General features: G+C 51.5%; 1 protein-coding gene and 1 long non-coding RNA gene across 2 annotated transcripts; both read right to left on the reverse strand.

The window, feature by feature from the left end:
- Window positions 1-690: 690 nt before the first annotated feature.
- Window positions 691-4,103, reverse strand: LOC117887034. The gene is made up of 3 exons (XR_004648114.1): window positions 4,004-4,103; window positions 3,161-3,350; window positions 691-820 (listed from the first exon to the last, which is right to left on the reverse strand). It is a non-coding gene; the product is annotated as an uncharacterized LOC117887034 (long non-coding RNA).
- Window positions 4,104-5,486: 1,383 nt separating this feature from the next.
- On the reverse strand, window positions 5,487-6,742 carry LOC117887012 (zinc finger protein RFP-like). The gene is made up of 2 exons (XM_034789246.1): window positions 6,093-6,742; window positions 5,487-5,538 (listed from the first exon to the last, which is right to left on the reverse strand). The coding sequence occupies exons 1-2, from the start codon at window positions 6,507-6,509 to the stop codon at window positions 5,521-5,523; spliced, it is 435 nt and encodes a 144-aa protein (XP_034645137.1). The 5' UTR covers window positions 6,510-6,742; the 3' UTR covers window positions 5,487-5,520.
- Between the last annotated feature and the right edge of the window lie 13,972 nt (window positions 6,743-20,714).

Below are 20,714 nucleotides of genomic sequence, written 5' to 3' on the forward strand. Positions count from 1 at the left end.
TTTCCATCTCTAATATCAATGTGTCTGTGAGTCTGCAAAGAACAATAGTCATTCTTGTTTCAGCAATGCACACATTGAGTTACACGCAGATCTCTGACTGCTGGACCCCTGTACCCAGAATCATATGGGCCAAATTTCCCTGGCGCCGGTGGGTGCTTGCGCCCCCCCGCTCTGACTCCACTCTTGCCCCACACCCATTCCAACCCCTTCCCCAAAGTCCCCACCCCAACTCTGCTCCCTCCCTGCCCCTATTGGACCCCTTCCCCAAATACCTCCCCCGGCTCCGCCTCTTCCCTGAGCGCGATGGGTTCCCACTCCCTCCCCACTCCCTCCTAGCTATGCAAACAGCTGTTTTGCAGTTCAAGGGCTGGAAGCTAGGGGGAAAAAGCGGGCACGTGGCATGCTTGGGGAGGAGGTGGAGGCGGAGGTGAGCTGGGCGGGGAGCTGCCGGTGGGTGCTGAGCACCCAGCAATTTTTCCCCGTGTGTGCTCCAGCCCCGGAGCACCCACGGAGTCAGCACCTATGCCCACAATTCAGGAGCTGTCCTGTCCCTGTGCTGGGATTTGGGATGTTTCCAGCTCAGTCTCACCTGCAGGAATTCACTTGCTGGCTTCTGACACTTCCCCTCCAGCTCACTGATCAGCTCACTGAGATGGGAAATCTGCTCAGAGAGTTTACTGACATTTTCATTCTGTATCTTCACAATCTCCTCATTAAGCTTGTCCAGCTGGGCCAGCAGGAGTCGCTCTTGTTCCACCAGGAACTGCCGCAGTTGCTGAAATTCAGACACAATCTTCTGCCTCTCGGTTTTGGTCTGTTTCTGTAAGAAATAAGGAAAGGGCTGGTCAGAAACATGGACAGAGCCTGATGACCTTTCATACAGTCTTACGAGAGAGTTTCTTTACAATCTCTAACCCATCTGTGTAGAGACCAGGACATGAGCCGTCAGGAACTACAGCCAAAAGTAAGGGGACTGTTGCCCCCTTACTAACATTCAGTGGGGGTGTTTTGGTTGGCTAACTCCCAGCACAATGGGGAGAGGCCAATGCTCCAGATCAGCCTGACTGACAAGGTGGGGAGGCTAATCGGGGAGTCAGGAGGCCAGGGGGGGTTCCGTCCTCTGTGTGAGCTGGAATTGCCTGGGTCAGACAGAGGGGGGCCGAGCTAAGGAGTGAGCAGGGGCCCAAGATAAGCTGCTGGGAGCAGAGCTGCAGCCCCAAAGCCAGAACACGGCCCAGAGAGAGCAGAGCTGCCCTGGGAGGAGAGCTGCAGCAACCAGAGCCAGAGGGGCCAGACAAGCAGCCCAGGAAGCAGGTCAGAGCTGGGAGCAGAGTCACAGAAGCTAAGGTTACCATATTTCAATTTAAAAAAAGGAGGACACTCCACTGGGCCCTGGCCCCGCCCCAACTCTGCCCCTACCCCGTCACAACTCCCCCGCTCCCCGGAACGCTCTGCCCCCCTGCTCCTCTCCCTCCCCTGCTTCCCGCGAATCAAATGTTTGCGGGAAGCCTGAAACAGGGAGGCAGCAGGTAAGCTGGGGCTGGGGCTGTGGCTGGCGCTGGGGCTGGGGCGGTGGCGGGGCGCGAGGAGGCGTGGCCCAGTCCGGCCCCCCGAGCCTAGCAGTTCCCTCCGGCAGCCGGCCGGCCACGGCGTCTCCCGCCCAGCTCGGCTCAGGCCCTGGGGCGCCGGCCCTGGTTCCGGCCGAGCAGCTCTGGCCCGCCCGGGCCCCGGCAGCTCCGGCCCAGCTTGGCTCGGGCCTCGGTTCCGGCCGAGCGACTCCAGCCCAGCACTGGCCCTTGCCGAGCACCGCCGGCCGGCGGCCGAGCACTGCCAGCCGGCGGCTCTGGCCCGGCACCGGCCCTGGCCGAGCACCGCCGGCCCCAGCAGCCCGGGCACCGCCGGCCCCAGTCCCAGTTCTGGCCGAGCGGCTCCAGCCGAGCACTGCCGGCCCCAGCAGCTCGGGCACCCCCGGCCCTGGTCCCAGCGGCTCCGACCCAGCTCGGCTCGGGCCCTGGTTCTGGCCGAGCGGCTCCAGTCCGGCCTGGCACCGGCACTGGCCCTGGCCAAGCACCCCTGGCTGGCGGCCGAGCATCACCAGCCCCAGCGGCTCTGGCCCCAGCGGCTCCTGCCCGGACCCAAGCCCCATGACCCCTCCCTCCCTATTTTCCCAGACATTTCCGGCTTTTTGGGATTTCTTCCCAGACGGGGATTTGAGGACCAAAAAGACGGACATGTCCGGGAAAATCCGGATGTATGGTAATCCTACAGAAGCAGCCTGCAGAGCAGACCTGCCCTGGGAGCAGAGCTGTAGCAACCAGAGCCAGAGGGGCCAGAGAAGCAGCCCAGGGAGCTGGAGGCAGAGCAGCAGCAGCAGCAGCCATGCTGAGGGAGTGTGGAGCTGGAGCTGGGACTGGAGCTGGAGCCGTCCGGAGCTGGGTGCGGTGAGCAGCTGGGGAGAGTGAGGGGGACCCTGGGCAGTGGGCCCAGCACAGGGAGACACATCAGCCAAGAGGCTCTGCAGGCCAGACTTGGAGGGGGATCGTAACCCTGACAGGGTGGGGGCAACGCTGGGAAGAAGGGTCCTGCCACCTAGAGCCTGAGAGCGTGTGGCCACCACCAGAGCAAGTGCCCAACCCACAGCATCTCTGCAGCACGGCCAGGGCCTGAGAAGGAGCCTGGGACTTACAAGGAACAGACTGTGAACTGCCCTGACGTTCCAGAGACACTGTTTGTGATGTTCCCTGCCATAGAGCAGGGTGATGTGTTTTCCTTTAACTTTTCCCATTTTTCCTTATTCTTTTATTAAATTAATTGTTAATGAAACAACTTGTATTTGCTTTAAATTGTATTCAATGATCAGCAGGTCAGGTAGGTGCCCAGTGCAGAGAGAGTACCCCAGAGTGGGGACACCCTAGCCACTGTCCTGGGTGACCACAGCAGGGTTGGGGGTCGAGCCCCCCAGGAATCCTGGGCCCAGCCTTGTCGGGGTTACGAGGACTCTGCCAGACAGGAGAGTGGAAGGAGAGTCCTCGAGGGCAGTGAGGTCTCTGGGTAAAGGAAGTGGGAGCGAGGACTCGGATCCTTTCGCTAGCCCATTTCACCGGGGTAGTGCAGAAGCCAGGAAAGTTCCCCACAATAGCGGGACCATTCCCCCACTTACACAAAGTCAGAGCTGGAGTCAAAGTCAGGATCTCACCAAGTGTTGGGGCTACAGTCAAGCTCAGGAGTCATACCAAAGGCTGAGCCAGAATCAGTGTCTGGAGTCACACGGGGGATCAGGACTGGAGTCCGAGTCATGCAGCCACACGAAGGGTCAAGCCGGAGTCAGATAGCAGTACTACAGGTCAAACCTGAGCCGGGAACAACGCCAGGGCCAAGCCAGTCAGGGTCCAGTCCAGCAGCAGATCGGGAGTTCACTCAGTTGTTTGGACAACTTCCAATGACTCCTGCTGGCATAAGTCATGCATCTGAACGTCTGCTCCAATCAGGAGCTTCGTCGGCAGATTCTCTGGTGGGCCGGAGTTCCACTAGCCCCTCCCCTGCTGGCTCTGGAGAGCGGTTGGGTTGTAATGACAGTCTCTGTGGACTTAGGTTCAAAACCCACCATTCTTCACATCCTGACACTTGACTATACATTGTGGTCACAAGGGAGAGGATTTTCTTACAGCTTCCCATTTGGCCCCAATCTCTCTGAAAGGGCTGTCTCCATGTCTACTGGGATATAATCAGTGCAGTTTGGGAGAAATGTTGTGAAAGCCACAAGGCGTAGTAATTGGTTCATTAATTAAAATGCATCTTAAATCCTGCAGAAGACACCGTTGTCCTTCTCCAGGGAGAGAACATTTGTGATATGCACACCTGTACACACACACACACACACACACACAGAGAGAGAGAGTATCCCATGATCATGGAGAAACACACACAAGGCCACAGAGAAATCTACCAATAAACATCCCTACCACCTCCATGTCCAAGCAGGTGAAGAACAATAGGCACCTACCAGATACTCCTGGCTTCTCTTCTCTCCAGTCACTTTAAATCCCAGCAGCTTTTCTCTCTCTTCCCTCAGAGTCTTCAAATGGGCTTGTATTTTTTTCCTGACAAACAGAAATGATTTGGTGGGTTTATTTTGAGGGTTGTAGGGGGTGGAGGGGTGTTTTTTCCTCCAAAATTCAACAGTCGGTCTTCCTAAATAGACTAGGTCAGGTGGGTAAGGCAATATCTTCTGCTGGCCCAGCTCCTGTTGGTAATAGAGTTACACACAACTCAACTTTGGGGAACATACTCTTTCCTGGGCCTGAAGAAGAGTTCTGTGTAAACTTGAAAGCTTGTTGTTCACCCACAGAACCTGGCATGAGCAGATATTACTTCACCTCCCTTGTTTCTCTAATATCCCAGGACCAACACAGTTACAACAATACTGTGTACATCAGTGGGTCTTTCTAGAAGTAGGACATCAGAGACAACAAGGAAATGAAACCTTATTCATGGAAATTGGGCGTGTTTTGTATTCAGATGGTTTGAAGTTATTACGTCCACTTTCTCCATTGAATTGAACCTCTGGAAAACTGGTGTTCCATGGCAGTGAATCTATAAAGCTGTTTTTGAGAAGATTTAACAAACAGTAATGCCAATCCCAGAGGTGGCCGGGGCAGCCATATAGGCTGGGATGCTCAAACGAGTCCAAGTCCATTGACTTTCCACTCTGTACCCCTGGGGATTGGACGGGTTGGACAGCACTGATCTAGGGACTAGGGTAAACCCCATTAGATGTGTTGATTTGTGTTATTAGCAGCTGGGCTTTGCCCTAGTGCTGTCCTAGCCCCTTTCTGTGCCAATGGCATCTGGGTAGCTACCCCACCGTCCCCAGCAAAGGTCCCGGAAGCACTGGATTTTGGGAGATTTCAAAAGGCTGCCTGGTGGGAATAATGGAACCACTTTGGCTGGTCCTTGCCCATGAACACACGAGAACAGGTCAGACTGACACAGGGCCGTACTGCCCAGGGGTTAGTTTTGCTGAAGATAAGTCTAATCCCAGTGGCATGTGGCATGGAGCTGCGCAGTTTGGAGCCATTGTGGGTGTGGACTCAAGGTGCTCGGGGTCCCACACAGCGTTAGCCCAGTGATCTCTAGTGCAGGCCGGCAGCATCTGAGTTTAACCCCTCATGGAGCAGCACAGGAATTCACAATCCCAGTGGGAAACCTCCTCTCCTGCTGGGCCTAGGACCTGTATCACGGAGTCTTTTCCTCCTACTGTCTGCACTTCATCACTGCTCAGTTCTGCTGAAAGGGGCAGAGTAGCTAGTGGTTGGGGCACTGAACTGGGCCTTGGAAAACCAGGTTTTTATATCCAGCTCTGCCACTGATCTGCTAAGTCACCTTGGACAAGTCACTTCCCCTCACTGCGCCTCAGTTTCCCCTCCCACCCTTTGTCTGTCTTGTCCAGTTAGACTCTAAATGGCTCGGGGCAGGGATTGTCCCTCCCTGGGTTTTGTGTAAGGTCCTCCACAATTGATATCAGATCTCATCTGGGGTCTGTAGGGGATGCAAATAACAATAAACACTGTGATACAACCCGGAATACCAGCCACAGCTTGTAACACCCCTATCAGCTTTCATGCAATGAAGGCTACACACAGCTGAATGACACAGTTACACCATTAACCTGTAATTAACATCCAGAGTTATTACCCATTAGACTGGACTATAGGCGCTGACTACGTGGGTGGTCCGGGGCTGGAGCACCGACGGGGAAAAATTGGTGGGTACTTTGCACCCACCAGCACCTCCCCACCTCACCCCAGCTCACCTCCTCCCTCCCAGGCTTGCTGCAAAAAAACCTGTTACTTCCTGCGGCCCTCCCCGCGCCCCAGCTCACCGCCGCTCTGCCTCCTCCCCTGGGAGGGAGGGGCGAGGAGGAGAAATGCGGCACGCCCGGGGGAGGAGGCGGAGCTGGAGATTTGGGGAAGGGGTTGGAATGGGGTCAGGGAAGGGGCAGAGTTGGGCATGGCCAGGTGCAGGGAGAGGGCACGAGCTCCCATCGGCGCCGGGTAAAGTCAGCACCTATGGCCTGGACAGCAACTCGGTACCTTGTGCTCCTGGGCAGCCTCCTGTATGGGAATCACCGTGTGAGCACGGTGAGCCCGGGATCTGTCGCACACCACACAGATGGGGGTTTCATCCTCTTCACAGAACAGTTTCAGAGCCTCCTGGTGTTCCCCACACACCCCATCCCCTCCTGCTCCCTGTGCTGCTTGTAAATTCAGCCGCTTGGCGATTTCTACCATATTTGCCAGCTGCCTGTTGGGCCTGAGGTTTCTCTGTTGCACAGTTTCTCTGCACTGAGGGCAGGAGGCAGCTGTATCGGATCCCTCCCAGCACTGGCTGATGCAGGCTCGGCAGAAATTGTGCCCACACTCCAGAGTGACAGGTTCTGTGAAATACTCCAGACAAACGGGACATGTAGCTTCCTCCTGGAGACTTTCCACGGGGTTCTCTGCAGCCATGGCTCCCTCTGAGCAGTTTGTAACAGGCTTAGTTCCAATTTCCTGAATTCACACTATGCCCCGCCTGCAGCAGCAAGGGGGTGTTTCCTTTCCTAAAAATGACTCCTGTTGTTTGCTGAGCAGGAAGGACCCAACCAATTTCACCCCTGGAGGCTTTAGTGAAAAAATGTACAGTCACACCTGTGACAGGAAACTTTCAGTGAAATTAGCCTGTACTTAAAACCCCAAAGGGCTCCTGGCCTCCAGTCAGTGTGTGTTAGGAGTGATAGTCAGACTTGGTGGAATTTTTTTTAATGCTATATAATTTTGACAGATAATGCTTATTTTAAGCAATTTTTATATTTATTGATTTAAACTTTCACAGTTGCACAACAATCTGGGTTTTAAGCATTTCATTCCAATTAAAATGTTCATGGTTGTGGGGAATTATGGGGGGATCAGACAATATTTTGGTCAGACCAGAACTATTTAATGACACTAGACACTGAAATTCAAAATGTTGAAGATTTATAACTGTTACAATTGTCTGTGAGCAGGTAAATCTCCTCCCTCCCCCAGCAGCTCCCCCAGGGCAATAACCCAGTGCCTCCCCAACCCCCATAGGGACCGAGGCTGAAAGTCCATCTGATGGCAGCTCAGGGGCCTGTGGAATCTGCTGGGATCTCAGCCTGGGCCCTAGTGGGGCAGGTGACCCTGTAACACAACCACACCCAGCAAGGCCTGCACCCATTTGCCCCCTTTTTGTCAGTCCCAGCAGAGAGACCAGGGACTGCAGGGAGACCAAGCTCCTGTCCCCCAGGAGCAGGGCTGGTGGAAGCCAGAGGAGCTGGGAGCTCCAGCCTGGAAACCCCCCCAGGCTGCAGGCCTTGTGCAAGGCCTACAAAGGTACTGGGGTTGCAGAGGTGCAGCCTAGGGCAGGCAAAGGCAGCAGGTCCAAACCCCTCTTTCCTATGATGAGTGGCATTTACACTGCAGTCTGCCCCAGGGAACAGGGGCTAGTTGATGACTGGCAGTGGCCATAGATTGAGGTGAGGTGGGGGTAGAGGGCGGCAGGGCTGCGAGCTCCTGCTGGGTGACACGGTGCAACTAGTGGGAGATCTTTGCCCTTGTTTATAACTGTTTCCCCTGAGGTTGGTACTCACGTTCGTGAGCTGCTGTATACAGCTTGATGGGAGAACTGAACATCTTTAAAAAAGGAAAGAAGGAGGATCCGGGGAACTACAGGCCAGTCAGCCTCACCTCAGACCCTGGAAAAATCATGGAACAGGTCCTCAAGGAATCAATTATGAAACACTTCGAGGAGAGGAAAGTGATCAGGAACAGTCAGCATGGATTCACCAAGGGGAACTCGTGCCTGACTAACCTAATTGCCTTCTATGATGAGATAACTGGGTCTGTGGATGAGGGGAAAGCAGTGGATGTGTTATTCCTTGACTTTAGCAAAGCTTTTGATACGGTCTCCCACAGTATTCTTGCTGCCAAGTTAAAGAAGTATGGGCTGGATGAATGGACTGTAAGGTGGATAGAAAGCTGGCTAGATCGTCGTTCTCAACGGGTAGTGATCAATGTCTCCATGTCTAGTTGGCAGCCGGTTTCAAGTGGAGTGCCCCAAGGGTCGGTCCTGGGGCCAGTTTTGTTTAATATCTTTATTAATGATCTGGAGGATGGTGTGGACTGCACTCTCAGCAAGTTTGCAGATGACACTAAACTGGGAGGTGTGGTAGATACGCTGGAGGGTAGGGATCGGATACAGAGGGACCTAGACAAATTAGAGGATTGGGCCAAAAAAAACCTGATGAGGTTCAACAAGGACAAGTGCAGAGTCCTGCACTTAGGACGGAAGAATCCTATGCACTGCTACAGACTAGGGACCGAATGGCTAGGTAGCAGTTCTGCAGAAAAGGACCTAGGGGTTATGGTGGACAAGAAGTTGGATATGAGTCAACAGTGTACCCTTGTTGCCAAGAAGGCTAACGGCATTTTGGGCTGTATAAGTAGGGGCATTGCCAGCAGATCGAGGAACGTGATCGTTCCCCTTCATGCGACATTGGTGAGGCCTCATCTGGAGTACTGTGTCCAGTTTTGGGCCCCACACTACAAGAAGGATGTGGAAATATTGGAAAGAGTCCAGCGGAGGGCAACAAAAATGATTAGGGGTCTGGAGCACATGACTTATGAGGAGAGGCTGAGGGAACTGGGATTGTTTAGTCTCCAGAAGAGAAGGATGAGGGGGGATTTGATAGCTGCTTTCAACTACCTGAGGGGGGGGTTCCAAAGAGGATGGAGCTCAGCTGTTCTCAGTGGTGGCAGATGACAGAACAGGGAGCAATGGTCTCAAGTTGCAGTGGGGGAGGTCTAGGTTGGATATTAGGAAACACTATTTCACTAGGAGGGTGGTGAAGCACTGGAATGCATTACCTAGGGAGGTGGTGGAATCTCCTTCCTTGGAGGTTTTTAAGGTCAGGCTTGACAAAGCCCTGGCTGGGATGATTTAGTTGGGAATTGGTCCTGCTTTGAGCAGGGGGTTGGACTAGATGACCTCCTGAGGTCCCTTCCAACCCTGATATTTTATGATTCTATGATTCTATTCTATGTGGGTCTCCCACGTGCCGGCTGAGTGCTCTCACCATGGGGCTAAAAGTTAAAAGGCAGGTGATATCTAAAAGTTATAAGGCAGGTGATATCAAAACCACCCCCTCCTTCTCTCCCTCCACCCCCTTTCCTGTGGAGTGAGGCAGGTGCCTACCTCATTCCAGCAAGAAACGCCTTAGGCACCTGAGCCACCTGACATCAGGCGCTGGGTTCCCGTCTGTGGGTTGCTAAGCAGACATAGATGCCCCTCTGCAGCCCTGATTTAGGCACCTGTCTGTGAGAGGGGTGTGGCTTAGGACACCCCTCCCCCCTTGTCGCCTCTCCCATTGGCTAGCTTAGATGGATCCCCGCCCAGTGAGCTGGCTTTTGTGAATTGCACTGTAAGGGGCCTGTGATGCCCATGCATTGTCTAGGGAGTTTAGGCCCCTCATTCAGCTTTGCAGAGTTGCAGACGATGATTTTCTAGTTGCCTACAAATTAAGGACAGAGACAGAGCAAGGCTGGAAAGTGACACATCCCAGTAAAACCCAAACTCATCCTAGGGGCACAATATTCCCTGTGGGGGTTGGGGGGACACAACCAAGTCAGTAAAAAGAACAGGAGTACTTGTGGCACCTTAGAGGCTAACAAATTTATTAGAGCATAAGCTTTCGTGGACTACAGCCCACTTCTTCGGTATGCATCCGAAGAAGTGGGCTGTAGTCCANCAGAGAATACACACCGGAGACAGACCCCACAAGTGCTTAGATTGTGGGAAAAGTTTCATATGGAGGTCTGACCTTGTTAAACATCAAGCAATCCATACAAGTGGTAGACCATAAGTGCTTGGACTCTGGGAAAGGTTTCAAAAACAAATCAGCCCTTCTAAACATCAGGCAATCCACACATGAGAGAGATCCCCATAAGTGCTTAGACTATGGAAAAACGTTTCAAATAGATGTCATCCCTTTTTTTTACATCAGAGAATCCACACAGAGGAGAGACCCCATAACTGCTTAGCCTGTGAAAGACGTTTTAAATGGAAGTCAGAACTTGTTTCACATCAGGCAATCCACACAGGACAGGGACCCCATAAGTGTCTGGACCATGTGAAAAGTTTCACCCAAAGATCAAATCTTATAACATTCAGAGGATCCACACAGGAGAGAGATCCCATTAGTAATCAGACTGGAAAAAGATTCATATGGAAGTCAGCCCTTATTAAACATCAGGCGATCCACACTGGAGAGAGACCCCATAAGTGCTTAGACTGTGGGAAACATTGCAGAAATTGATCAGTCCTTGTTTTACATGAGAGAATCAGGAAGACTCCATAAGTGCTTGGACTGTGGCAAAAGTTGTACACAGAGATCACATCTCATTAAACATTGGAGAATTCACACACGATCTCAACTTCTGTGGCACCTGGCCCGAAAGAGTTAAGAATCTTGCCAGCTAATTGACCCAGCTTCAACCTTTAGAGACATGTTAGAAAAGTGTATAAATGGTATCTGGGGCCATTCCAAGTAATAGAGACTAGAACTTTGAAATGTAACCTGGTATTGTTAAGAATTTGGAAGAAGATAGTAGTGCTGTTCATTAATTGCAGTTAACTTGCGTGATTAACTCAAAAAAAATCATCGTGGCTAGAAAAATTAATCTTGATGAATCACATTGTTAAACAATAGAATACCAATTGGAATTTGTTAAATGTTTTTGGATGTTTTTCTACATTTTCATATACATTGATTTCTATCACAACAAAGAAGAGAAAGTCTACAGTGCTCACTTTGTATTGTTTTTATTACAAATATTTGTACTGTAAACATGCAAAACAAAAATAGTATTTTTCAATTCACTTCATACAAGTACTGTAGTGCAATCTGTTTATCATGAAAGTGTAATTTAAAAACATAGATTTTATTTCTATACGTCCACTCAAAAATAAAGCAAGTAAAAACCCTATAGCCTAGAAGTCAACTCAGTGCTACTTCTTTCTCTGCCACTCGCTATGACAAACAAGTTTGTTTACATTTACGAGAGAGAATGCTGCTTTGTTTCTAATTTATGATGTCATCCGAAAGTGTGAGAAGGTGTTTGCATGGCACGTTTGTAGCTGGCAATGCAAGGTATTTATGTGCAAGATATGCTAAACGTGCATATGTCCCTTCATGCTTCGGCCACCATTCCAGTGGACATGCTTCCATGCTGACGATGCACGTTTAAAAAAAATGCATTAAATTATATTTGTGACTGAACTCCTTGGAGGAGAATTGTATGTCCCCTGTTCTGTTTTACACACATTCTGCCAAATATTTCATAATATAGAAGTCACGGATAATGACCTAGCACATGTTCATTTTAAGGGCACTTTCACTGCAGATTTGACAAAACGCAAAGAAAGTAACTGTGACGAAGTGGGACTGTTCTTAATGTTTCCTCTGAATACTGTGTGGGTGCCTCAGTTTCCCCTATACATTTCTTAAGTCTCCAGTGTGCATAAATGGCTGACACTCTGTCTCCTGGCAACAAATGGCCGGGGCCCTTCCCCCCTGCAAGGGGATAGGTAAAGGTGAACAAAGAGATCAGGTGACCTCCTGGCCCGGGAAAGAGACAAAGGCCAGAAAGGAGGGGCTGGAGGGAGTTTTGCAGTTTGGAGCTGTCTGGGGATGGGAAGTGAGTGCAGACGGGGTTGTCTGGCTCGCTGGGCCCCAGAATGGACCTGTCTGAGGCATCCCGTTCTCTGTACCTACAAGCTCTGTTTTAGATTGTCTTCCTGTCATCTAATAAATCTCTGTTTTAGTGGCTGGCTAAGAGTCACATCTGACTGTGAAGTGGGGGTGCGTGCAGGACCCTCTGGCTTCCCCAGGACCCCACCTGGGCGGACTCGCTGTGGGAAGTGCACGGAGGGGCAAAGGATGCTGAATGCTCCAAGGTCAGACCCAGGAAGGTGAAGCCATGTGAGCTTCTTGCCCTGAAGACAGTCTGCTCCAAAGGAGAGGAGGCTCCCCAAAGTCCTGACTGGCTTTGTGGGGAGCAGTTCCAAACCATCGCCCGCGGACTCCGTGACAGCTGGTGGAAGCGGGGGATGTACTGCACCCCGTGGATGGAGTTTCTTGCAGTAAGTGACTGGGGAGCAGTAAAACGAAGGGGGGGTTGATGAGGACTAGGCGTGCTGAAGGCTCAGAGAGGGATGGTTTCAGGGGGCGATTAATCTCTGGGAGCGTGTGACCAGTGAGAAGGACGTTTGCAGTAATGGTGTTCCTCTGGGGATTGCAGCAACCAGTCTCGGGGTGGAGGAGCCTGCAGCTCGACCCTGGCAAAGAGGTGGTGACCTTGAGAAGGGCTGGCACACTAGGGGTTCTTTCTGGTGTGGGGGAATAGGCCTGGCTGGCCTCCCTTGCACCGATCAGAACATCGGCGAAGACTCGTCATATAGGCCCACGCTGCAGGCCACAAGCCTGAACTAGGCTAAGTGACACAGCCTCCTGCCAAACTCGGTCAAGGGTCATGACCAGAGGAGGGGAGGGGGGCCAAGGAGGAAAAGAATAAAAAGCCACAGCAGCAGCACTAATGAAATATGTTCATGGCTCATAAAACATAATAATCGCTTGTGTGAAGCAATAGGTAACTTTAGTGAAATGCAAACTGACTAAATGCAGCTTCTCCTTTGGATGATCTGTGACCTCCCCCGCCGCCCCCCGGTGGTTCCAGCTAACTGCCAAACTAGCCAATCATATATCTTCTTTGGGTGTCCTGTGATAAACCCCTATGCCCTTAACCGTAAAACCCTGGAAAAACAATATGTACCCTGACAAAAAAAACACTCCAACTGGTGCCAAGTACCACCCATGGCGAAAACCACCAAGAAACCCCTCACCCAATAGGCACCCAATTCTCGTAAAATAATAAGGAAGGTACCGGGAAAAAGGGACAGACCCCAACTCTTATTTCACGCAAATGACGTATTATTTGTACCATGCTTGTGGTTTGAAGGAATAAAAGCAACCTGCGTGCTGTGCTGGGTGTGGTAGTTTTCGGACTGCTACCCCAACGCGTTGGTATGTATTGCAATAAACTGGCCTCAGGCTTGAGTCTGTGAACTAAAATCAATGCGTGGGTGACTTTTTCCACGACAGTTTGGGGGCTCGTCCGGGATCACTCGACGTCCCACCAGACCGGAGGACCGTGGACAACTTTCACACCGATCCCAGGTGTCAAGTAAGAGACCCTTGTCTCTATTTCGGCTTCGGTGGGGAGCTGCCCGTAGGCTCTGGGTTCAGGTAAGGGCGCGCTGTGATCCGAACCTTTTGAGGCTAGGCTCATTTGCCTGACGCCTGTTTGTTTTGTGTGTGTCCGTTCTGTAACTTGTCTGTGTTGGGTTTTGTTTGTTTTGTTTAGTTGGCTTTGTGTGTCTCGGCCTTCGGGGATTGGTCCCCCCGGAGGATGATTGACCAGCTGCTGGGTGACCCCAGAAAAGTGGATCCTACTGTGGGTAGGGCGGAAATCCAAGGAATCCCTGGATCCTACCATGGGTAGGCCGGAAATCCAGGGAATCCCGGAGCGGCCGAGGGGATTGGCAGGGCTCCCACCAGCAATAGGCTGTGGTAGACTGGTGAGAACTGCCGTAACAGATATCCCTCCTGAATTAGGTGTGCTGTGTGACTGTGGGTCGTAAGGGGTCCCCTATCCTTGCCTTTCCATGAAGTGCCGAATTACGCCCCTCCTTGCTCGGAGAGCAAGGAGGCCCCGGGAAACTGCCCACGTACTCCTGGGCAGTAGAGTATCCCATCCCATTCTCTTAAAGGCGGGCCGGTGCTCTCTGCCAGAGGAGGGGTGTGCGGGGACCGTGCCTTTCCTAACCCTTTGTATGGCTGACCTATGACCGAAACCTTACCCCAGACCTTCCTCTTGGAGCCGTGGGCTCCCTCCCCTTGCTCGGAGAGAAGGAGAGTCCCTGGAAATCGCCCACCGCACCGGAGGCAGTAGGGTATCCTACCCCCTTCCTTTAACGGATGGGCTGGTGCTCTCTGCCAGAAGGAGCGTGTGCGAGGACCTCCCTTATAAATCCTCCCCATTGGTGTGAATGTTGAGTTAGCTTCACCTGAACAAGGAAGCTTGGGGATTAGCCTCGCCTGGAACGGAGGCCAGGGCTTACTGCAGTATTCTAGTCTTGTTTAACTGTTCTTTCTGTATAATAGCAGTTGCTTTATTAAATAATTAATCCTCCCCTACGAGGGGGGGGTTGCATTGTCTAAATTTAATTCACTACATGTATATAGAATTGAGGTGAATCGAGCCCTTCGTGTTGTCCCCGGTCGGGGTGCTGCATCTAGTACCAACAGGGATACTACAAGTCTGCCGGGCTTGGTGTGGGGCCCTGGTGGGGGGAAGGGAACACCATCCCTTGTTTGGGGGCGGCTGGTTTTGTTTGGATTACCTTTGTGGCTCGGTAGGTGGTCCAGGAGAGGGGTTGTTTGACTGCTCACCTGCACCTGTTAAAGGGGGGCTTGTTCGGGCAAAGCCATCTGACCATGGGAACCTCACATCCAAGCAGGTCCCAGTGCCGGAAAAGGGCACTCTGGCCATGTATATGTATTCCTACTATGGACCCTTGACCTGCAAATTTCTAAAGGAGTGGAATTGGAATACCAGGGATAATCCAAGTTTGCAGTTCCCAGAGGAAGAGACTTTTAATTAAATCAAAAAGGGGGAATTGGAGAAACGTATTCGGGATGACCCTCTCCGCTTTAAAGAGGAGTTGGACGTTGTTATTAATTGCTATAACCCCACTATGGGAGACCTAGACCAATTCCTGAGAAGCGTAATGCCCAGAGAAACACAAAGGCGTCTTTATGAGACAATGGAGTGGACAGACAAAGTGGAACCAGATAGAGAACAGTTGGCCGAGATGAGAGGAAAATTGTTAGAAGCTATTCTTAAGGTCTGCCCACCAAAGGCCGATTGGACTAAAATAAACACTTGTAAACAAAATAAAGGGGAGAACCCTGCTGATTATTTGGACCGGTTAAAATCTAAGCATGCTAGATAGGAGTCCTCCAAGGTCATAGATACTGGGGTCCATGAGGCTAGAGAGGCTGATTTCTGGTTCTCTCCTCTGCTGTGTGTCTCAGGGACACAGTCTGAGCTGGGATCCCGCCACCATCCGGAGCCAGGGTCGGATTCTCTCCCCAGGGATGGAGCCCGGAGGGAAAGTGAAGGTCGGGACCTCATCACCACCATCAATAAATGTCACCTGCCCCCGGGCACAGTCCAGAGAAACCCGGATCCTGCTGGGGGCCCGGCCCAGGGGCAGGGGGGTCACAGGGGAGGTGAGAGCTCGGAACTGACCCACCCACTGCACAGCCCAGATCCTCTCCCCCCCCCCCCCGACTAAGGCTGATCCATCCCTTCCTCCCCACAGACTCTCTGGCCACCCCCACAGCCCAGCCTCCCCCACCTCCACCTCCCAGCAATGTCTCCCCGAGGTGAATCCCTCACAGTCCAGCACACAGGGCTCAGTGTCAAATCTCTCAGGGTTGTCGGGCAGTTGCTGCCGTGTGTCTCCACATCTCACACTTTTCCCATCCTCAGACAGAACGAGGTGGGGATGAGCCGTGTCTGGATCCAGAGTCACATTAACTGGGGAGAGAGAGAATCAGAGCATTAGGGGCAGAGCTCAGCCCTGGGGGAGGCTGGGACCATTTCTCACACTCCCCAGCAGCCCAGTTCTGGCTGGGACAGGCCTGGATCCCAGGGAGCTGCCTCTGTCCTGGGCCCCTGAGACTGAGCAGGGATGTCACTGCAGTTCCTCAGTCTCTGTAAGGAGACCCACTCCATTAGTTTCCCATTTGCTTGCATAAGCTTCAGCTCCCAGCTACCCCTGTTGCTTCTGCTCCATTCCCAGCAGGAGAGACACACCAAGAAAGGCTTTAGTGAGGAGGGAGGAGAGAAGCAGGTACAGTTTTGAACCCCAGAGGGAATCTCCCTCCTCTAATGCAGCCTCCATTCCCAGATCTGGGAACAGAGGAAGGTGCAGCATTGGGGAAGAGCTGCTTAATATCAGACAGTAAGAGGTGGCATTGGGTGAGGTAGCCCCATCCCCAGCCCAGAGAGAAGGGAGGAGCTACCAGCATCAGAGGGAGAGAATCTCCTCAATCCAAGAAGCAGGAAGCAGCTTCAGTTGGAGAGCCCAGCCCTGCCTAGAGGAAAGACTGGATGTTGGAGAAGTTCGGGTGCTGCTCAGGGAGAGTGTCTTTGTTCATTAGAATGGGCATGAACTCAGCACTAAGCTTGGTGTCAGGATTATTTGTGTGATGTCAGCTTGGGATGTCCCCAGGTGTTCCGGCACCTTGGTAGAAGTTGGGGAGGGGGGTACTAGGTCCCACCACTGGTGGCCCTGCCCTCTCCATGGCCCTGCCCCACTCTTTGTCTTCCCACCAAGGCCCTGCCCCTGGCCAGGCTGGGAGCCTTGGCTACTATGGAGAGCCCCTAACCCTCCCCCTTCCCATGTCCCCACTCTCTGGTGTGCACCACCCAGGGCAGGTGGAGGGTCCAGGGGAAAGAGGAGCAGGGGTGGGGCCATTGAGAAGGGCCAGCTCCGGGAAGAGGCTGCGCTGCACAGAGGGGAGCTGATCAGCTGCCCAGCCACAAAGCACAGCCACTGCCTGTGATGGTCCAGGCCTTCCCAAGGCTTCCAGTTTGGGGTGGCCAACATGGCCCCCTGCCCCTAAATTATGCCTATGTTAAGAAGTAGGTGGGCTTGGCCCCCTGACCCCCTATATTCCAGTGCCCCTGGATCTCCTCACTGTTTAATGGGTTATTTTTAGGGCTGTGTGTCATGGCCACTGTTGATTTGGTTGGTAACTTTAGTTATAGTCTCATGAAGATGCTTTCACTGGAATTTTCTCATAATTTAAAGACAATCTTCACCTGCAAACTCACCCTGTCTGTGTGCTCCTAGGGGTTCCCCAATCTGTGTCTCCAGTGCAGATGGCAGAGTTTCTGGTGGGGGAAAGGAGAATAGAGACGAGATTTCAGGCTTTCACATTTATAACAGCGTCCCCACTCTGAACACATAGAACTGTGTTTTCATCATGACAGAAACAGACAGAGAGACCCAGAGACACACTCAGGCATTCAATATAAACTAATCTGAAAACTTCTATTTCCTCTCTCATCCCAGGCATCTCCCAGCAATGGAACCAATGTCCTTGCAGCCTCACAACCATCACAGGACGGACAACATGTAAGTGCGATTTATTTTTCCCCTCATCATGCCCTCCCAACCCTCAGACTCCAGTTGGTTTGTCTCATTCACTTACGGCCTTTTGTCATACCCTAGACCCAGATCATACAAAACCTTTGTCATAAAAGTAACTTTACCCACTTTGGTCCCTTTGGCCAGGGGTAGGCAGCATCATGTTGTGTGACAGACACTTGACAAAATTACCGGACTTAGTGATGGACATTGGGGGGAGGGGGAGGGTTATGTCATTCAGTCATCATTCAACCCATAAAATAACGCACAATTTTCCACACTGAAAAAACCATGACCTAGCTAGCTAGTTAATAAATAATAAACAATAATAATAATAATTAATAATAAATTCAACTCATTTTAGTGTTTTTGAATGTACCTCACTGCCGCAGTCAATATTTTTTTGTAGGATGGGGCATTGAAATAAATATTTATCCTAAAACCATATATCAGTGCATTATTGTCACTACTTTTTAAATTTTCTTGTTTAAATAATATGTCTTATGGGAGGAGGTGTGTGTGTGTGTGTGTGTCCCACCTCTACACCGCTTACCCTGTGTCTCTCCCCTGTCTGTGTCTCTTACATGGAAGCCCCCCCATTATGTCACAGGATGTGGGAAGCAGAGGAGGGGGGTCTCTCAGGGGAGCAGGGTTTCCCATCCCCACACTGTGACCAGGGCACCCCCCTCCGGGCAGGGGTTATCCCAGGGTGGGTGGGAACCTCCTCTGCCTCCTGGCCAGGACATAGGGACAAGCTCTGACTGTGGGTGGGGGTCTGTTGTGAGCAGGGACCAAGGTGGAACAAATTCTTGGTGGGAGAGACTCACCTCTGGAGGCTCCCTGAAGTGGCTTCCCATTGTCCCTCATCCCTGCTGCTGCTGGGGAGCTAGGCTGAGGGGGTCTGTGCAGTGGGGGGGGGGGCACTGAAGGGCTGGAGCTAGTCTGAGGGGGGCTGTGTCAATTCTTAGTTTGTATTTGTAATTGAAAGGTATGTTTTTGGTGCAATCAAAGGTTTGAATTAATCAACCTGAGTGTCTTGGACCCAAGTGCATGGCATTCTCACCCAACAATTAAATAGAGGCATCATCTAATTGTGAAACAATTGACCAGCACCTTTCTCTTCCCACAGTCTCAGAGGCTCATCCCAATTTCTATTCCTAGATCCATTTTAGGTACCTTTGAACTTCCTCAGAGTCTCCGATAGCACAATAGTTTTCTGGGAGAAATCGCTGACTTGCTCCTTCAGTTCAGGAGAAATCTCCTTTGGCTGCTAGAACTTCCCCTTCTCACACCTAGAGAGAAACAATTTCATGTGATTATATTTCACTGAGTGACTCATTATAAGTTCTGGCTAGTGAGTCGCTGCTCTAATGGGCTGGAGTTCAAATTCCTCGTTCGAAGTAGAGAAAGAATTGACGGGGATTTGAAGTGGATGTCAAATTCAAACAGTCCCCTTATGTGAGCAAGAGTCAGGCTAGCTGTGACCCTAATAACGCGAGATTTGTAGAAGCGAGGATTGTGTGAGGCAAGTGGGAAAGAACTGTGTGAGAAGCTGTGACCTTGTGTTAGGGTATGTCTATACTTACGCGCTGGTTCGGCGGCAGGCAATCGAACTTCTGGGTTCGATTTATCGCGTCTTGTCTGGACGCGATAAATCAAACCCAGAAGTGCTCCCCGTCGACTCCGGTAATCCTGCTCGGCAAGAGGAGTACGCGGAGTCGACGGGGGAGCCTGCCTGCCGCGTCTGGACCGCTGTAAGTTCGAACTAAGGTACGTCGACTTCAGCTACGTTATTCACGTAGCTGAAGTTGCGTACGTTAGTTCGAATTGCGGGATTAGTGTAGACCAGGCCTTAGATAAGTATGGAATGTAGGCTATAGTCTAAATAGGTGAGAAAAATAAGATATCAGGATGACATATGTATAAACAAAATGCAGCTGTTGCTCATTATTGTATGTAACAAAAGATATAAATGCTTGTGTAATTGTTTACCTGGTGAGAGACCTGTTCTGCTCTCTTCCCTCCATGCAATTACTAGAGAAAATAAAGAATCTGATTTGCTGCACCCAACCTAACAGTGAGAACTCTGTTTTTCTCTGACATTCTGGCTAGTGAGTCGCTGCTCTAATGGGCCTGGAGTTAGAATTCCTCCACTTTTCCCAGCCTCAGAGCAGGGGCAACACAGCCCATGGCCATACAATCTTCCCTTCAAAGGACTCGTTAATATTCTTCAACTCTTCAGAGAGATCAGCTCTGGGGACAAAAGGGGAATTGAGTCTCCATGGCCAATTCACTCCTTGGCCTCCATGCTCTGAGGGACAGGGGTTCCTATGTGAAGTGCTGTTGAATCTGTCCACTAGGAACTAGACTGAGACACCAACTCCCCCCTCCCCAGCTCATTCCACACAGGTCTCCTAACAACCCTCAGGCTGGGAAAGACTCAGATGGGAAAGACTCTTGACCACAGCTGCTCTGGGCTGAATGGTAACCAGGGCCCCAGCAATGATAGGCCCATATTCCATCCCCACAATCCTGAGGCAGCCAGTCCCCAGGGATGTGACATCTCTAGCAAACACTTGAGGTCAGTCTTTCCCACTGAATGGATAATTCCAGAGTCTTCTGTACCAGGGTGAGAACCTCAGGATTAAGTTTATCTGAGAGATTCGTATCCAAAATGTGACCTTCCCCACACATGTTGCTGTGGAGATGCCATGCTAACACCATGCTCTTTCCCAGCATTGCCAAGTATGTGTGGGAGTGAGAGAGAGCCACGTAACTACTCAAGGTGCTTCTGACATCCTAGAGTAGAGAGAGAGAGAGGAGAGAGAGATTAAAAAAAATGTCAGTACCACCTGACACACACTTGGGATTCCAGGAAAGGGATTTTGCAAATACAGGGAAAAACAGCCCTGTCCTGGCCCCAGGGCCATGGTTTCCTTGAGCTAATGGGGCTTTTCCATCTCTAATATCAATGTGTCTGTGAGTCTGCAAAGAACAATATTCATTCTTGTTTCAGCAATGCACACATTGAGTTACACGCAGATCTCTGACTGCTGGACCCCTGTACCCAGAGTCATATGTGCCAAATTTCCCTGGCGCCGGTGGGTGCTTGCACCCTCCCGCTCTGACTCCACTCATGCCACGCCCCCATTCCAACCCCTTCCCCAAAGTTCCCACCCCAACTCTACCCCCTCCCTGCCCCTATTGGACCCCTTCCCCAAATCCCTCCCCTGGCCCCGCCTCTTCCCTGAGCGTGATGCATTCCCCCTCCTCCCCCTCCCTCCTAGCTATTTTTTAAATATGGTAACCCTAGCTAAAAGATCATTAGACATACAAACACGAATAGAGTCCTTAGGTCAGTTTCACCATAGAGA

This window comes from Trachemys scripta, chromosome 14 (genome assembly GCF_013100865.1).
Source record: "Trachemys scripta elegans isolate TJP31775 chromosome 14, CAS_Tse_1.0, whole genome shotgun sequence".
Taxonomy (NCBI): domain Eukaryota; kingdom Metazoa; phylum Chordata; order Testudines; family Emydidae; genus Trachemys; species Trachemys scripta.

Bases quoted from the DNA above. Each gene is read 5' to 3' on its own strand.
- LOC117887012 (XM_034789246.1), bottom strand. From the start codon at position 6,509: ATGGCTGCAGAGAACCCCGTGGAAAGTCTCCAGGAGGAAGCTACATGT.